The 17,559-nt window shown below is 40.7% G+C and overlaps 2 protein-coding genes across 14 annotated transcripts in view; one reads left to right on the top strand and one right to left on the bottom strand.

Annotated features, from left to right (window-relative positions):
* The window catches only part of NAXD (NAD(P)HX dehydratase), a 51,228-nt gene extending 36,135 nt beyond the window's left edge, over positions 1-15,093 (top strand). For all 8 annotated transcript variants that reach the window (XM_053970205.1, XM_053970200.1, XM_053970203.1 and 5 more), the window contains 5 exons: positions 941-991; positions 1,070-1,174; positions 1,533-1,653; positions 10,253-10,373; positions 12,838-15,093. In XM_053970205.1, the coding sequence (XP_053826180.1) occupies positions 941-991; positions 1,070-1,174; positions 1,533-1,653; positions 10,253-10,373; positions 12,838-12,988 (549 nt within the window). In that variant the 3' untranslated portion in view covers positions 12,989-15,093. The remainder of the gene's footprint in view (positions 1-940; positions 992-1,069; positions 1,175-1,532; positions 1,654-10,252; positions 10,374-12,837) is intronic.
* Positions 15,094-15,592: 499 nt separating this feature from the next.
* The window catches only part of CARS2 (cysteinyl-tRNA synthetase 2, mitochondrial), a 43,720-nt gene continuing 41,753 nt past the window's right edge, over positions 15,593-17,559 (bottom strand). For 2 of the 6 annotated variants that reach the window (XM_053969987.1, XM_053969986.1), the window contains exon 15: positions 15,597-16,298. In XM_053969987.1, coding sequence (XP_053825962.1) covers positions 16,224-16,298 — 75 coding nt within the window. In that variant the 3' untranslated portion in view covers positions 15,597-16,223. Of the gene's footprint in view, positions 16,299-17,559 lie in introns of all 6 variants that reach the window. The other 4 variants (XM_053969990.1, XM_053969991.1, XM_053969988.1 and 1 more) reach the window with 3 other exon arrangements.

Genomic DNA, 17,559 nt, shown 5'->3' on the forward strand with positions numbered 1-17,559 from the left:
GTGCAGGAGATCAGGAAATGGGTACTCTGGTCAGTTCATCACATATTGTCTCTGCTGCTCTTTCCTCCTCAGGGGAAGGACTCCACCTTCTTCCCCTCTTCCACCCTGGGGTCCCTCCTGCAAGAGATAGTCCTCCACAAACTTCTCCAGTGGACTTCCCATGGACTGCAGTTCTTCACAAACTGCTCCAACATGGCTCCTTCCCATGGGGTGCAGTCCTTCAGAAACAGACTGCCCCACTGTGGGCTCCTGTCTCCATGGGGCCACAGGTCCAGCCAGGAGCCTGTTTCAGTGCACACTTTCCATGGGGTGACAGCCTCCTTTGGGCATCGACCTGCTCTGCTTCCTTGTGGATTTCCATGGGCTGCAGGGGCACAGCTGCCTCACTGTGAACTGCACCACAGGCTGCAGGGGAATCTCTGCTTCAGAGCCTGGAGCACCTCCTCTTCCTCCTTCACTGACCTGCATGTCTGCAGGGCTGTAGCTTTCACATATTCTCACTCCTCTCTTCTCTGGCTGCAACGGTAACTTTATCCTGTTTTCAAGTCTATGATCCCATCACTGTCGCTGATGGGCTTGGCTTGGCCAGTGGCAGGACTGTCCTGGAGCTGGCTGGTATCAGCTCTGTTGGACATGAGGGAAGCTTCCAGCAACTTCTTGGAGAAGGCCTGTAGCCCCTCTTCTCCCTCCCAAAACCTTGCCATGAGTACCCCAATACACATACCAACTCTGTGGACACTTAAACCAGGGAGAAAACACTGTGACTGTAAAATTACCTGCTGATATGAAAATCTTTTACATTAGTTTGCAGAATATAACAGATTTTTTTCTATCACTTTGTAAAAACAACTTGCATGGTCAGATTTATTATATGAATTTGGTTTGGATTTTACAAAATCTAAATTAACAAGCCTCTTAAAAGTATCTGCATTTTTTGCAGGGTATCATAGAGAAATCGAAAGTGAAAGGAATTCCTATCATTATTGATGCAGTAAGTATTTTCTTTATTTCAGTCAGTGGTTTAACATTTAAGAATCTATTCAGTAAATGTTCTTACTATATTTTCCAGGATGGACTGTGGCTCATTTCCCAGCAGCCTTCTCTTATTCAAGGCTACCAGCGAGCTATTCTTACTCCAAACTATATGGAGTTCAGTAGACTGTATGAAGCCATGGTGAGCTGTTTGCCTTTTTGGTATTTATGTATTTGCAAGTTCAGTCTTTTTGTCCTTGAAAATAAGTAACTTATTACTGGCTCAAATATTATGTTCTATTTTTTATATGTGAGAGAAACACTTTCTGGGTTGTTATTCCATGGGATCATTGCCACAGCATTGCATATTCTTAAACTGAGCTCTTTTTTAAAGAAGATCCATTGTCATGCATTTTTTAACATTGCAGTGGCTATAGAAAAAAATACAGAGAAAAATACATACTGATGTTGTTGCTTTTTTTCTTCTTAGGTATATGCATGTTAGAATATGTTGTTCTAGTAGCAAAATATGTACTGTGTATGGAATTCTTGTGTTGTAGCTTAGAGACCCTGTAGACAGTAGTGATCATCATGGATGTGTACTAAGACTCAGCCAAGCCATGGGGAATTTGACAGTTGTGCAAAAGGGAGAAAGAGATCTTATTTCAGATGGAGAGAAGGGTAAGTGAAGCCTTCTGCTTTCAGCAATGTGATTGTTCTGTTCTGTTTGCTTTCAGTCACATTCCAGTAGAGTGTATAGCAATTGGCAGTATTCCCCTGAAGATTAGAGGGATTGCTGCCTTTGCAGATCACCTTCAGATGATTTGTGTGAATTAATATTTTAAGAGTGCAACTAAATTTATTTGCTGAAAAAAGTTGATGATTTTATTTCGCATTTACCTTACATGGGTATTGAGAAATTAATTATTTAATCTTTGTGAACTGTTTGAAAGTTCTTTGCTTAGATGGTTTATATAAGTGCAGCTGTCATTGTTAAATTGATAGAAAATGATACTGTTAGTTCAGGATGTATCAGTGTGTGTGAGAAGTGAAAATGTCCTAAAGCTCATGACCTGCTCAGTTCCTTGATGCTGCCCATTAGCATGTACATATATAACTTTACAGCAGCCCTGACAAATTAAAAAATTAACTCTAGATTGCCATTACAACAGCTTACCAATATGGTTTAAAATATGCTTAATAAAATTAGCTGCTTGTTTGATGCTTTTTATACTGATCATGTACTGTGATCGGTATAAAATTAATTCACGAGTGCCTTCATCACATTTTGCCTGCATGGTCTTATTTCACATACATAATAAGCAGCAGCTCTGCTTTTAATTACTTTAAATGCTGATCTCTGATAAATGTTTATGCTGCTTCAGAACTGTTTTGTATATACAGTCAATTTTGCATTGCTGGGAGCCATGGAAATCTTTTATAACAGAAAAGCAGATGTAATATGGCAACTGGTTTGTGCAGAGCCACCTTCCAAATACCCCGTTAGTGCAGATACTGTAGCAGACTGTGCAACAAGTGGGACCTGGAAGCAATGTGGTTACATCTGTGTGGGAAAGGACCCTCCTCACACAGTACCCAGGTTTCCCCACAGGAAGTCTGCTGTCATATTTGCACCCACAGCAGACTTGATTTATAACCGTGGACAGTCAGACAAGCTTAAAGGGTGGATGAACTCTGATGGAGGATAAAATGTCTTGACTTTAGTTTATGCCAGCTAGAGAGCTTTAGAGCATTGTAGTTGTCTTCTTCCTCTGCTTTTATGTCAACAATATTCTTTTTATACAGGATTATTGCTTTTTAAATGAACGTTGGAAAGACTGGGTGAGCACTTTAGATGGAGTACATTATCTAGTGTATGTCTGTTTTTCTTTTGAACTGTTATTCTTGAGATACATGTATCCCCACACCTGCTGGAGAGACAGGACAGGTCTCCAATGTCTCTTGTCATGCAGGATTAAAAAAAAACAGGAAACAAGTGAAGTTCTTTCCAGGTTCAATTTTGAATGTTCATATGTGGCACAAGTCCACGTATGTCTTGTGTGCTTTTGGGGTTTTTTATTGGTTTTATTTTTTTTCCCCACCTTGTTATTTGTCTCTGTTGTGTTCTGGTATTTTCTTCTACTAGTAAAGTGGCTTTTGTTTCTGAAATAAAAACAGTTCTGTGCCTTTATAGCAGTTGATTGATGTCCAGCTGTAGGCTGCGTTCTTGTTCTTACCTTGGTGCTATCACTGGTGCTTTGTTGGATTACAGACATTACAGGCAGCATTGCTGAGCTAAGAAAGCAGGTTATAATGTCTAAGAACTGTTTTTAGAGTTTGCATGACTTTGAAGAAGGTTCTTGAGAATTTTGCAGAAACTACAGACTTCACCTTCCTTTTAACAACAATGTTCTTTGGGTCTGGTCTGCTAGTCATTTTTTTAAAAGCTTCTCAAATGCAAAATTACATTGAGAAAGGAGATTCTACTGTGTGCTCTGTGCCAAACATGGAATATGTTGTCCTGTCACTGACCTTGAATTCTTCAGGTTTTTTTTGCTCTTGTTTTTCATCTGTCTCTTCTTTTGATCTGATGTCATTTTTTTTAGCTAAGACTAAATACATCAGGGAAATCCAAGGTTATTGGATTGGGCCAATGTCCTCTGAGCACAATCAAACATTATGAAAAGATCTGTGTACTCCTCTTGCCTTTTATTTGTCATGTCATCATCCATTTGTAGTGCTTAAGCCCTACCTATTAGGCATTTCCTGCTTGACCTCCTGTGTTGAGCATACTGACACTGTAGTCTGCATATATTACTTTTAAACTTTCTCCTTTGGGAAAATACTGCATGTGAGCTTTCCAGGGAAAAAAAAAAAAAAAAAAGAAAAAAGAAAAAAGAAAAAAAAAAAAAAAAAAAAAAAAAAAAGAGAGAGAGAAAAGTAAGTCTCAGTGCTCTCCAGGAAAACAAGAAATTGAGACACTGTAAACTTAACTGTGTAGCTTTAGTGTTTTATGCTTAATTGTGAAGGAAGGAAGGCTTTTTGAAGATGGCAGATTTTGCAGTAGGAAAGATTGGGTTTGTGAATGCTTTATAGCTTAGAGTGATTGTAGTGGTTATTTTCACAGTACTTTTATTCATAAAAGTCTGTAGGAGATGCAGTAGACAGTTTACTTCTGCTACCTGAAGACAGAAAGGGTTACCAGGTGATTTGGTGTCAGGTATTGCTGAAAAATTACTCTCAGCAAAAAGCTTTATAATCTACCCAGAGAGGCTCGATAAATTCTGATTGGAAACTGAAGTTTAAGAAATTCAAAGTAAGATTTAGACAAATTAACTAGTACAGCCACATACCCAAAACCTTGCTAGATTCACAAACTTGGAAGTGTCTGGATACCTCTAAAGTTTTTTACATAGATCAGACTGGATGGTGCAGGTGATTCCTTATGGCCTCAAAGTCACATACTGGCCTCTGTGAAAGCATTAGCAGCCCTCCAGTATAAAGGAGGTTTTTCTAAAATTTGTCTCCATTTCAGTAGTGAGCTGCCAACTGGCCTGTGAACGTAATCACTGAGATTTTAAATTAAGTTTTGTATACTCTTTTTCTCTTTCCTTTTGGAATTTCACATTATAGCTTGGTCTACAGTTGTTGATTCCCTGCTCTACAAAGATGAGCTTCACCATGCTCTTGGTAGGTGATATCAGTGCCATCACTGACCAGGGTAGGAATGAGTACTCAGCCTATGGGTAAAAGGTAAGTCAGCTTTTATTCACTATGGCACAGCTCTCTAAGGTTATCTTTTTATTATTCTTTGGAGAACTGGTCAATAATAAAGTGTGGTTATACCAACCCTAGTTCCTAACATGTTTAAAATTTGGTTAGGTCCTTGAATTAGAGTATTTGGATTTTGGTTTTTAAACATTATAGTGAGTTTTTCTGTGTTTGACCCTCCTCCCTTCCAAAAGGCAGGCTCTATGGGAACCATCCTGCTACTACCTGGGACTACTTCTACCTGGAACCAGTAGCCAAATTTGGTTTCTCTGCAGTTGCTCAGCTGCACCTATGGTCAAAAGAAGCAAGGAAGCATGCAAGGCAGAATCCTGAGTACTGGCTATGGGGTAAAAAGCCAACTCTTGCCATAGGTCCCCAAGTAGTGCTTCTAATTCCAGGCATTCATCTCCCCACACAGATGGAAAGGAAGCTATTCAGTGCTTGTCACTGCCTGGCTCACTCACAGCTGCAGAGCAAATCTCACCCAGATTTATAACTGAGAAGCAGCACCTTTGTCTCCAGTCCTGCTTCTGCAGAATGAGCAAAATGGGGAGTTGATGTGTTCCTGTCCCTGGTGCCACTGTGCTGTCTCTGCACATGCAGCCCAGCCAGCTTCTCCCTGGCACTGTTCACCTGGCCCGTGGCTCCTGTGCCTATCCAACAAAACTAATGGAAAATGTGGGTCATTTTCATCTCAGATTGACTGCTCTATCTCGCACTCAAGGACTTATCTAAGTTTTAAAAGTGTGATTAGGGAATAAAAAAGTATAAGCACCCTTTATATAAAAGCCAACTTACATTTTCCACATCAGTTGAGTTGTTTCTCCAGCCAGAGTCATTAAACATGGTTTCCCTGTCTGTATGCACTCTGGGACATATTCCTGGGAATCCATGATCTCCAGCTATGTGCTATTGTGAACTAACTTGCAAAAGGAAAAAGATACATTTCTTACTAGTATAAATATGTGCTAGGTCAGAGATGTATATTGGTAAGAGATTTTACTAAAAATCTGATAATGGTCTAAATCTTTCATTGGTGGGGCAAAATGATCCTTGGTAGCTACATTATTTGCATACAAAATGGAAATCTTAAGCCTTTTAATTAAACTGGAGTGTGTTTGTTGTGTGGGGTGGCTGTTAGCTGATTGATCCAGTTGGATCAGAAGTTAGAGTGGTCATGTTTCATACATGGATTCCTGACCACATCAGGATGAGTGTAATATTCCTCCTCTGTAAGAGGAAAACAAGTGCAAGGAATTTGTTCAGGATGTCTGAGATTCAGGAGTTAAATTTAAATCTCCAGTCTTTCAGTCTGCTGTCTCAATAAATGTGATATTTCATATAGGCTCTTTGGCCTCTTGACCATCATCAGAACACCTAAACTATCCCATATTTCACATGCTGTGCTCTAAATGGAAAAGTAAAAAACACCCCAGAGATTAATTTCCTTTTTTCACTACTGCATGAACATGGTGAATCAGGAACAAGCAGACACACGCTAGCTTTTGTAGTGAGAAAAATTTGGTTTTCTAACTGTGATGTATCTACAATTTACACCATTGTAAATGGTGCTGCCTGCATACAGCCATCATATCAAAATCTGTGCTTCCCAGTTAACTTATAGTGCTTTGTTGTTGTAAAGCAAACAAAAAAGTTGTTTGCAAAAAAGTTGCAGTTGTCAGCAAAACTGCATTCTGACTTTTTTTTTCTTCAAAGAGAGGACAGCTATTTTCAATTACATAACAGACTGTTGTGTTTTGGTTTTTTTAATTAAGCATACAATACCCATAGGTATACAGTAGGTTCACAATAGGTACCCATAGGTATACAATACCCATAAATAGGTAATTCTGGACTTTTGGCAGCTGCAAAATTTGGTCTGGGAGTTCTTTCAGCTTAAAACTTGGCAATGATACAGCTAGGTGTGACACCATGATCTGAATGCTTTCACAAATATTGATGTGCATCTTACCATCGTTCCCTTTTCAGCATTTCTTGAAGGTATCTTATGACCTGAAATATATTAAACATAGACCTACTAAATTACTTGGCCATAGTTACCCAGAAAGTCTGGGGCAGAGTTTTTAATTGTTTGAAGCCTAAAACTCTTTAATTTCTACTTTTCAATATTCTGTTAGTATGACAGCCTTCAATTTTTTGTTTCTGTTGCACTCACTTCAGTACAAATTATTCCCATGGATTTAGGTAGACAAGAAATCTGTGTGATTATATGTGAGGGACGTGTTGTATTTGCTAAATACTGCCTAAAGCTCTGGCAGTATTTATATGAAGTTTACTTGCTGAGACTGTGTTGAAACTGTTGAATAGGACTGTGGCTGTTCTGACTCCAGTAGATCTCCTTGCAGGCATTTCTTCAGTGATGACATTTTTATTTCATCTAGCCTTTTCTTCTGATAGTATATGTGTGCTGCACAGATAAGTGCTAGGGAGTTGGGTATTTTTTTTTCCCTGAGAGCTACTTGGTATAAATCAGTTTTCATTAAAAACTCTCTGCTACTTATACTGAGGTGGGTTTTCTTTGTTTCATTACCCTGAGAAATAATGACATCAGATTTGGCTGCTCAGACCTGTTAAAAGACAGAACTAGACACCCTGCTGTAACAGCCAGCTTGACCAGCATTAATTGTGTGTTTCTGTCAGTGGGACTATAACTGAACCTCTCCATTGTTTTGATCCACACTGGTGTCAAACTTAATTGACCTTAAGTGGCTGCTGCCTTTTCAAAATTGACACACTGTGGTAATTTCAGTCTTTGTAGTTTCCTTGTTGTCCCACATCCAGTCATCTTGGTCTCCTCAGTTCTTCCAAGAACCATATTTTCTATGTTTGCTGATGTGCATGGCCTTCCCTAGTTGAACGTGCAACAGGCTCACTGAACAGCACATCAAAACCAGCTTCATCCTCACGTAAACAGAGCATTGTGCATGTTTCCAGGGAATGGAGCTGCCCACCTTCTTGGCATCATAGCTGGCTATTCAGCCATGTCCAGCTATCAACACTGCCACTGGTTGTGACTGCTCAGTTCAATGTAAAGACATCACCCCCATGGTCCCAAAAGAGCTGCTGGAACTGTCTTCACAGCGGGGCTCAGACATCCAGTGGGGGATGTTGCACTGGAGGAGCGTGAAGACAGCAGTTTTGTTTAGCTGTTCTAGGAGAAGGGTGAGAAAAGTATCCTATATTGATTCAACAGCATGCTGGTTTGTCTTGATGCCACTGTGGGATCCCTTCTTATATTTTAAAAGCTCTTAATAATAGCTGTAATTCAGAAGTGTTTTTAAATCCTTTTCCCATTGCCTGTCATCATGTTCATCATCCTTTTATTTTGAGATGTTCTTTGATCAGCCGAGCCTCTGCACAAGAACTGTGTTATATCTCCCTCCTCATTCAAGAGAATTTCCTCTAGTTCTGCTTCTTTGAAGGTATTCCAAGGATTTGTTTTCCAGCATCTGTGTGCAGATTACAAAAGTCTGCTTTTGTTGCTGCCCGTGAGGTAGTCTGTACATATTTGAGACTTACTTTTTAAAACCATGAACAAAAGACCACTTTTTTCTTCTTTTTTTCTTTCTTTTTTTTTTTTTTTTTTAGCGGAGTATTATAATTGGCCTGGTTTGAGATCTTGCTTTCCTGTACAGCTCAAAAATGACTGGAAGGTTGTGGGGCTACAGAATAGTGGCAGATGGTGACATACAGCTAATAAGCAGGGGCTTGTGCTCAGCTGTCAGTCAGAAGGCCCTAAAGCTTTTGAACAGAGGATTTCCATCCTGCCTCCTGCCAGGAGTTCAAGCCCTCAAAGTGAAAATCCTGTGAGATAGCATCTTCAAAGTAGTAGAATTAGAGGTAATTTTTCCAAGGCACTGTATTTAAAATAAAAATAAGAATAAATCACTCCACCTAAAAGGGCATACCTTCTTCAGATAGCTAACTCAGAAGGGCATTACACTTGTGAAATTTGACATTAGCTACTGCTCACTGAGAAACACATCCAGAATCTTAATTTGAGAGGGGGAGGGGAAAGAAGAGAAGAGTGATTGGGAAAATGAACTGCTGGCAAGGCTGCAGTGGTGTGTGCTGTGCTCGTTGTGACTAATGAATCTTTGCCCTCTCAGTGGCAGCAAACATGCACAACTGTCTGGCCTCATGAGCCCCACAATTAGTGCTGGAAGGATCACTAGGAGATGGAAGTGAAGTACAATTCTTTGCTGTTGCACGTAACAAACTGGAAGGGGTTTATTGGCATTATGTAGTTTTTTACCACTTAGGAAGATATGTCTGCAAGTCCTTCAGTTTTGTGCAAATTTTTTCCATTAGTTTGAAAAAGAAACATTTTTTCAAATGTTAAAAATATGGGCAGTACTTCCTCTAAAACACCTGGGCTGCTGTGTTTATACTCCTTGGAGAAACCGAGCCCAGGCTTGAGGTAAGAGCTGTTGTCCAAGCAATGCCTGGTCTTGCTTTACCCTTTGCTTGTATATTTGCATGCTCAGCAGCACACAAGTGCTTGTGTGCACAGTCCTGAATCCTGCAGTAGCTGACTGGAGATGCTAAGGATCACACTTGGCCAGTCATGATTCCGCCAGCTCTTCCATCCTCCTAGGAGAGGAAAATAAATTTCTCCTGGTTTTTTTTTTTCAGAGCCAAGCAAGACAAAAGCTAAGGGTAGGTACATACCCACAAGACAGTTTGGAGAAGGGTAGCAGAACTGATGCTGTTTTCTTTTTATGTGCCTTATATGTCCTTCAGGCTTCCTGCTTGGCTTGTTGAGAGTGGAGAACAAAGGAGTTAAATGTAGTTTGTGTGTTCCTCATAGTTAAAGCTGCACAAAGAGATCAGTTTGACCAAGGTCCTTTGTATATTTAAAATAGAAATGTAACATCTGATATCCTGACACAGCCTGTCCACAGTGACATTGCTGACAGAAACATACACGGATGGTGAGGACACTGTCGATTGGCAGAAAAAATAAATCTGTCTTGCATGTACTTTTTACAAAGCCTAAGGAAAGGGCTTTTTCAATAAAATATTTTTGTGATAGATATGGTAGAACATTTGAGATTTGAGTTCTATTTTGCATTTGCTTTTTGTAAACACGTTGGTTTACGCTGGCAAACTCTCAAGGTCAGAGACACTGAAGAGTTATGTTTGTGCAATGGCTTTGTGGAAGGACCTGGTCCAATTTGGGGTGATGGCTCATGATACCACATGAAAAACTAAACTCACCTGTGCAGGCTGAGTGAAGTGGAAAACGTGTGCATATTGTGTAATGTTATATGCAAAGGATTAAAAGGTAATGAGAAAAGTATTTTTAAAAATGTTAATGCTTTTTTTTTTTTAAGAACAGTGTATTTCAGTGTATTCTGCTGCCTGTGTTAAGTCTCTCACCTATTAGTTGCTGTGTGCCTCAGAGGGTAACCCTTGCAGCTGCAGTGCTGTCATTGTAAACAGAGGGATAAAAGCACATGAGTGGTTTTGCTTTGTCTGTTCACAGTACTTGTGTGCAGTCACGAAGGAAGCAGCCGGAGATGTGGTGGACAAGGGGACCTCCTTTCTGGTTCTCTTGGAGTCTTGGCACACTGGGCATTTGTTGCTGGAGCTGAAAAAACAAATGGGTATGAATGTTAATTATTAACTTAATTACTGTGAGTCTGTGTTCACCTATGGCAATTGTCGTAGACCTGCTATTACATAAATTTCCAAATGAAATCGGAGGTTTTGGTAAGAAAGTATCTGTCCAGTACTTTAAAAAAGTATAAGGGTGTTCTAGAACAGTCTACACAACAGTAATAATTTTAGTAAGACAAGCCCTTCAGTAATCTAATATCTCCCAAGTCTGGGGCAGAAGAAGAGCCTCTGGATCTGTTCATAAGGACATTTATGTATGAGGTACATGTTTTCAAAACAATTGAATGTAGGCAATGTAGAAAGTAGAAAGGATAAATAAGTGGTAGTCATTGGCAATAACATCTCTGTAATTCAAAACACATGTTTGGCTTTGTTTTTTCTATTTTGGTGAATCCTCCTGCATTGTGGCTAAGTAATCCAGTGGGGCAGGTGTGTTGAAACTTGCAAATAAAATACAGTTTCAAAGAGAGTAATTCTTTTAAGGCCAAATGGCAGTCCACTTTGGTTGTAAGTAAAGCAGCCATGCAGATGGCTTTTGGCTTTTTAGTTAAATTACATCAGTTCCTGCTGAACTAGCTGGTTTAGATAGTCATGGAGCCTTTCTGTGAAAGCAGCAGCTTCAAATAAAATTGAAAAGAATGTAAGCAGTCAGGGAGTTACAGTCCCTCTTCTCAGTAAGTCAGGAGCTGTGGAAGCTTGAGGAGTGGAGACCTGTAGTCTTTGGGATGCTGCATGCAGATGCACAGTAACAGATGTCCCTGGGAGTTATCCAGGCTGTGTTTGTGTTACCACAAGGGCACTGCACAAGGTGCCTCAGGCTTCAAAATTCTGAAATCTAACATACACAATCTTGCTTTCCTTTGTCATTCTGGGTATCTGAATTTGCAGCTGCCACTAAAGGAGGAATTCTGTTTTAAATCGTTAAGAGTGACTTCATTTTTGCATGGGGTACAGCACAGCAGTATTAAATTGCTGGACAGATTAGCAAACACAGCATGTGTTTTCCAGGCTCTCCTGACTTGAGCTCCTGTGGCTTTTCTAAACAGCTTGCTCAGAAACTCCTTTATTTTATAGATGAAGGAAAAGTATAATTGGCATCAGCAATGCATTTTGTCTCCTGCAGTGGTGTTAAGGTGACCCTTCACAGACACCTGCTGTACCAATCCTGCCTACCTCATGTGCTGCAGGAAAGGAGGAGCTTTTTGGGTTCAGTGAGTCAGGGCATCCGCTTGGAGACTGCACTGCAGGCAGTCCAGCCAGTCCTTCCAGCTTGTGCCTGGCTCTGGCATTTCAAAATGGGTCTGTACAGAGAGGTTTTCAGATTGTGCTGGCTTTCAGGTGTGCTAGTGGTACAGTAGGTAGGATTCCTCACTTGAGTAGAGAGGATGCTGATTGGAGTATGGTGCTTAGGTGCCTTGAGCCCAGGAGCCTGTACAGAGCTCTTGTTTCAGAGCAGTATTTGGGCATCCAGGATTAACTCTCAAGGTGGCTTAAATACTCCTGCACCTTGATGACTACATGGAAATTTTGCTTAGGTAACACCTAATTGTAAAGTCATGTCCTGCTTTGTCTGTATATTACATTGGGATCCTTCACAAAACTCTCACTTGGCAGTCGTCAGGAGGTCTTTAGTGTGTTCCAGGCAGCAATGTTCAGCTGAGGCTGAGCTTTGTGAGGTTTTTGATCTGCCAGACCTGAAGTGCAGCACTGGCTGCTGAAGTATTCTGCAGCTGTTTTGTTTTAAGGCAGCAGAAGTGACTCCCATGGCCCAGCCTATGAAAAGATGCTCTGGTGGAGGTGGCTCTGGACTGTGCTGGCTTCTCTAGGGGAGGTTCAGCATTACAGATCTGGGTCTGGGTACACACTCTTGGGCAGTTCCTAAGTGTGTAGGAGGCATTACAGCAGTGCTTTAGCTTGTGTTGTGTTCACTTGCCACTGTACCCCTTTTAAGCTGATCTAATGAAGGTGCTGGAGCAGTCTCTATGGCCCTGCTGAAATCATCTCTTGTGTGCATCCCCATGACCTTCCCCCACCCCTGCAAGACAAAAACTAAATGGAGTTACCCAGAGAATGGAGAGGAAAGGGGGTTGAAAGGCTGTCAGGTGAGCCTTCGGTCTTCATCTGAAAGAAAGCATGAAGCTTCATATCAGTAAAACTAGACATGGAATACTTTCCCTACTTTTTAAGCCTTTTGGCCTTTCATGTGCTTTGGCCCTGGTGGTGTTTCTTACTCAGTCACATGCTGTGCCATGGGTAGGGAAGTATTTGATTTTAAAAAATCAGACAAAGGCTCTGCAGTGCAAGCATCTGAGAACATGTTTGCTTAAGAGGCCTTCCTGGCAATGCTAACATTTACGGGTATAAAGATGATGTCCACCACCTTACACCTTAGATTGCACAGAAGTGTTCGGATTATCTTTATAATGTTGGTTTTTGTTTTTTTCCTTTCAGTCAAAATCCCTTTCTAGTGGCTGCATTTGGAGCTTGCTCTCTCACAAGGCAGTCTAACCACCAAGCATTTCAGAAATTCGGACGTTCAATGACAGCCTCTGACATGGTTTCAGAAGTTGGAACAGCTTTTAACAAACTTTTTGAAACCTGAAGCCAAAGCAGCAAAGAGGAAAAGAACAATGACTGCAAGAGTAATTCCATGTACCGTAGAATTTACATAACGAACCCTTTCAAGTGCTGTAGCAGCATTGGTATGTTAGGTAGATTTTTTTATTTTTAAGAATAGAAAAATATGATTAATGTAGATATTTTTTAAGAGTTTGGAATACAAAAATGTTTTGGCTGAAATAAGCTGTAGTTGCAGATCTGTTATAATATAATAAAACTAAACTGAAAGTATTCCTCTGTTCTTTTTGATAGTTATTGAGCAATAACTAAAGTGTGAACAGCAAAAAAAATGCACTTGATATTTAGATAAAATTTTTCCACCAGCTCAACTGAATTTCTTGGATTTCACCAAGGTTATCACTCGTCATTCTTAGACCCTCTGTCTAGAATTAGCTATTGCACTTCATTTTTTGCCGTGCTATTAGAGTAAGAAGCAAAAAGTAAGCCTTTTTGGAAAGGGAATGCATGAGAGTTGCTGTAGATTTTGAATGTAATTAGTTGCCTTTTCCTATTGCCAGTCCTAGAGGCAGCATTCATTTAGACAAGGCATCCCTTCCTGCAATGTCTTGTTATTTTTATTTAAAAGGTTCCCCCTTGGCAGAATAAAGATACGCTATAGGTATCTTGGCAGTAAAATTCATGAAACAATAATTAGGCTTACCTGGAAAAGAAATAAGTTTCTGATTCTTTTTCTGATCTTGACTCAATACAATGAATTTGTGAAATTGTCATTTGGAGAGGTACTAGGTGGGGCAAGAAACTCGGTGATACCCAGCAGAACTGGTTCAGCTCTCAGTGATCATGGAAGAGTGAAGTGCTTCTAAACTCCAGTTGCCTGCTGGGTTAGAGCTCAGAGCAGCCCAGCACACAGATCTGTAGGTGGACAGCGATGAGCCAGTGGGAATACAAATTGAAGGAACAAAAGGCAGCCCACGGCTCGTACCTGTATCTCCACAGCAGAGTGCAGGCAGCATGTGCTACAAGTGAAAGGCAGGAACAGAAACAGGGTGGTCGGTGTTTGAGCTTCAGGTGCAGTCCTTAGTACTGCATAAAGCAGGAGTTTTTAGAGCAAAAAGTATAGAGGCTTTTACTTGATCTTTGCAGGACAGACAGACACTGCCAGGGCCACACTGATCTGGTGCACTGGCAGAGCAGGCAAGCATTAGGTGTAAAGCAGAACTTCCATGGGATTTTGCACAGGACCATTCCTTAAATTTTTGGAGACTTAGTCAAAGCTTGTAGAGATTGAACCTGATTTGAGAGGGAGGCAAGTTCATGCAAAGTATATTTAAATGGCTACTGCCTTTGACCCTCCAATCCAGCTCCAAGTGCTGCTGCTCATTAAAGTGCTGGAACAAGCACGTAACACATCCAGTTACTGCAGTAGATGTTACCTGTTCAGCACAGCCAGCCCTGTGGTGCTCTCAGCTGGAATGTAGTGTCTCACAGACCAGTCAGACTGTTCTCATTCCTTCCAATAGCTGCCTGCAGAAAGCACCTGGAATCAGAAAGCCTACTCCAATCATTTCCCTTCAGCCCTTAGAGTTGGTATTTATGGATGCACTGTGACTACTACCTCACCCTGATGCATTTTTCTTTTTAAACCAGTTACCTATTTTTAAAATAGGTTTTTAAGTGTTTGCTTGTGTTGCTCTATGAGGGTTCACAAACTACTCTTAAGAAATGAGGTTTTAGTGTTTAATTTAAGCAGTTTTGTAAACTGTCTGCATATTTGGGGAAACTTAAGCTATTATCAACCCCCCTTAAATGTATTTGAGAAACGTGACTACTTTTAAAAGAAATCAGAATGTTAAAACTGATTTTAAAACAGCTACTGCCTTTAAAATAAGTGATTTTTTTCTTGTAATTAGAACATCAGTGGTATTATAATCTAAATTACGTGTAGGCAAAGTGAATCAATTAACAGAGCTCAGTACAGATTTCAACTTGCCCTGTTGGTTTTAAAGCTACACAGAAGTTGTAACTCTGTTATTCACTAATGTACACGGATTGTTACAATTTTTAAACATTCTGGAAATGTAGCAGTTTCTTTTGGTAGGAAATAAAAATAATAGCAAATTGACTGGATTTTGTTTGTTTGGTGTGTGCTGATTCCATTTCACACAGCAGCTGAGCTGCTGCTCACCATTCACTCTTGTTTTGCTAGAACAACATTGCCATGAGCAAATGTACAATACCAGCTGTGGCACCTGTGCCCCAGTGCTGAATGAAGAGACACCGCACTCTTCTCTGGAAGTACAGATAATGGAGAAAGGGAGCAGAAGAAGAACTGAACATTTTCTTCTCAACAGTATAAAAGAAAGCCTTTATCCTTTTGAACAGACACTTTGAAAACACACAAGTGCCTTGCAGATGAACCTATGTTCTTGGCTCTTATGTTTTTGTAAATTGATTTAAAGAAAGTGCAGGTACCAGGTGAGTACCAGCCCTGTATCAACACAGGTGCTAGAACACAAGTCACCTCAGGTGTAAGAGAGGCTCTGCCCACAGCCACAGCAGCCATGGCCAGCAAAAAGGTAACTGAACATAATCTAAATCTAAACATACTTAATATATATAAATCCTAATTTTATCTTCCCAGTTCTGGAGAGATCCCGAGTGTGCTACACTCCCAGTGCTAGAGAAATCTCCTTGTATTCTGTGCAAAAGCAAACAAAAGATAACAAGCCTTACAGGTAACTGGATACCATCATATTACACGTAAAGGTTTCACAGGATCAAAGCAGCACCACTGCAATAAGGAAGTACTTCAAGGTTGAAAGTATCTGCCATTCCTATGTCTGAGAGGAACAGAATTGTCAGCCCAACAGACATAAAACTAAGTGTTTTCACCTCAAAGACAGGCCTAAGTTCTTGCCTCTGCCTTCACTGTGTTTAAACTCTGTGTCAGGTCAGCAACACGGGATGACAGCAGATGACAGCTTTTGGGCTGGGGCAGTTCCTGCAGTAGAACAGACCTATGCCTCATGGTGTTAAATCAGTGCAGCTGCTCCTGTACTGCCTTGCATTCTGGATGCTTCCACCACCTGTGCTGCAAGGCCTGTATTTATTTACCAAGTACTAGTGCCAACAGTTTTGCTCAAATTACATGCTATCATTTTTAGCCATTCTGTTCAACAGATTTTATTTTGAAAGAATTAGTATTTACAACAGTTGCTGAAGTAGCTGAAATAAAAAACAAGTCCAAGGATGAAGGATCAGCTTTTTTTCTCAGTGTGCTTCTCTGTCTGCCCTCCTTCCACAATTTCCCAGGTTGAAACAGCAGCTCTGTCCTGTAAGATAAAGTAAGCAGGTCAGTCCTGCCCAACTGGATCACAGGTTTTTTAACCAAGATTCACTCAGCAAAGCTATTCATCCAGTTCAGCAAAAGAGGTAGCAATACAATCTCACAGGAATGCCACTGCTAATAATGCTCAGAGTTGTAAAACAAAACTAGACAATTTTTCCTAGCTCAGAGGGAAGAAATACAGAGTAGAAATGTCACCTCTTCAGCATGGAATGCTACAGCGGGGTGCAGCCTCTCACATGAGTAGCTCCACTCAACTCATCCAATTGTATTTTCAAGTCTCAATGGCTCATGTTCCTGAAAAAATCTCAATACATACAAATATATTGCTGAACATGTTTGATCTGAACTCAGGACAGAAGTTGATTTTAGTATCTGTAATGTGATACTGTCATATTTTTGAAAGGCAATATTACAGCTAAACTGGACATTCTATTTAGAACCAGCTGTTTGACTGCAATGGTTGAAAATAAAAGTAAACCTGAACATTGACACACGACAAAGTTCCATGAGCACTGACTCATGAAAGCAGCTGGAATTGTTGAATCTTTTTTTACATGAAAACTTTTTGATGCCTAAATACCCAGTTACTACATTTCACTTGGAAGCATAGCTTCCAAGCATGCCACAATGACAAGAAAATACACATGGATTTTTTAAATCAGTCTGTTGCAAGATATGTAAACTTCAGTCAACATCCTTTGCAATGAGCAACCTGACAGAAGAAACCAGAGTAGGGAAAGCTAGAACCTGAAGGAGAAATTACCCTTTCTACAAAGCTGATTTTTAAGAAAGTTAAGCTTCTGTTCAAGCCACCCCCTTCCTGCCCTGCCTCAAACCAGGGGGGTTCCCAGTCCGCACTGGATGGAGCTGAGGCTTGTCTGCTTCATCTGTTCCGCTGCTTTTCCACCTGCACATGGACTTCAGAAGTTGCTGGCTTGCTTGAGCCTCACGTGACAGAGTGCAGCGTGTTGGCATTAATGCATGCACAGTGTGAGGCTCAAACATTTTGTTGAAATGAGGGGCTGGGCAGAAATGAGAAATTCACGTAACTTCCTCAAGCACTTATTAGGCAAGTAGGACCCCTGTTAGTGCTGTTTTACCAAGGCATTTCTGGCATCAGCTGACCCAGCCTGGCAGACTCATGATGAGCAGGAGGGTGGGGAGAGTCCTGCTTTGCGTAGGCTGTGTCTTGTTGCACACGTGCTTTGGTGAGCCTGTGTGAGGAATTACGGAGCTGCATTACT

This window comes from Vidua macroura, chromosome 2 (genome assembly GCF_024509145.1).
Source record: "Vidua macroura isolate BioBank_ID:100142 chromosome 2, ASM2450914v1, whole genome shotgun sequence".
NCBI classification, from domain to species: domain Eukaryota; kingdom Metazoa; phylum Chordata; class Aves; order Passeriformes; family Viduidae; genus Vidua; species Vidua macroura.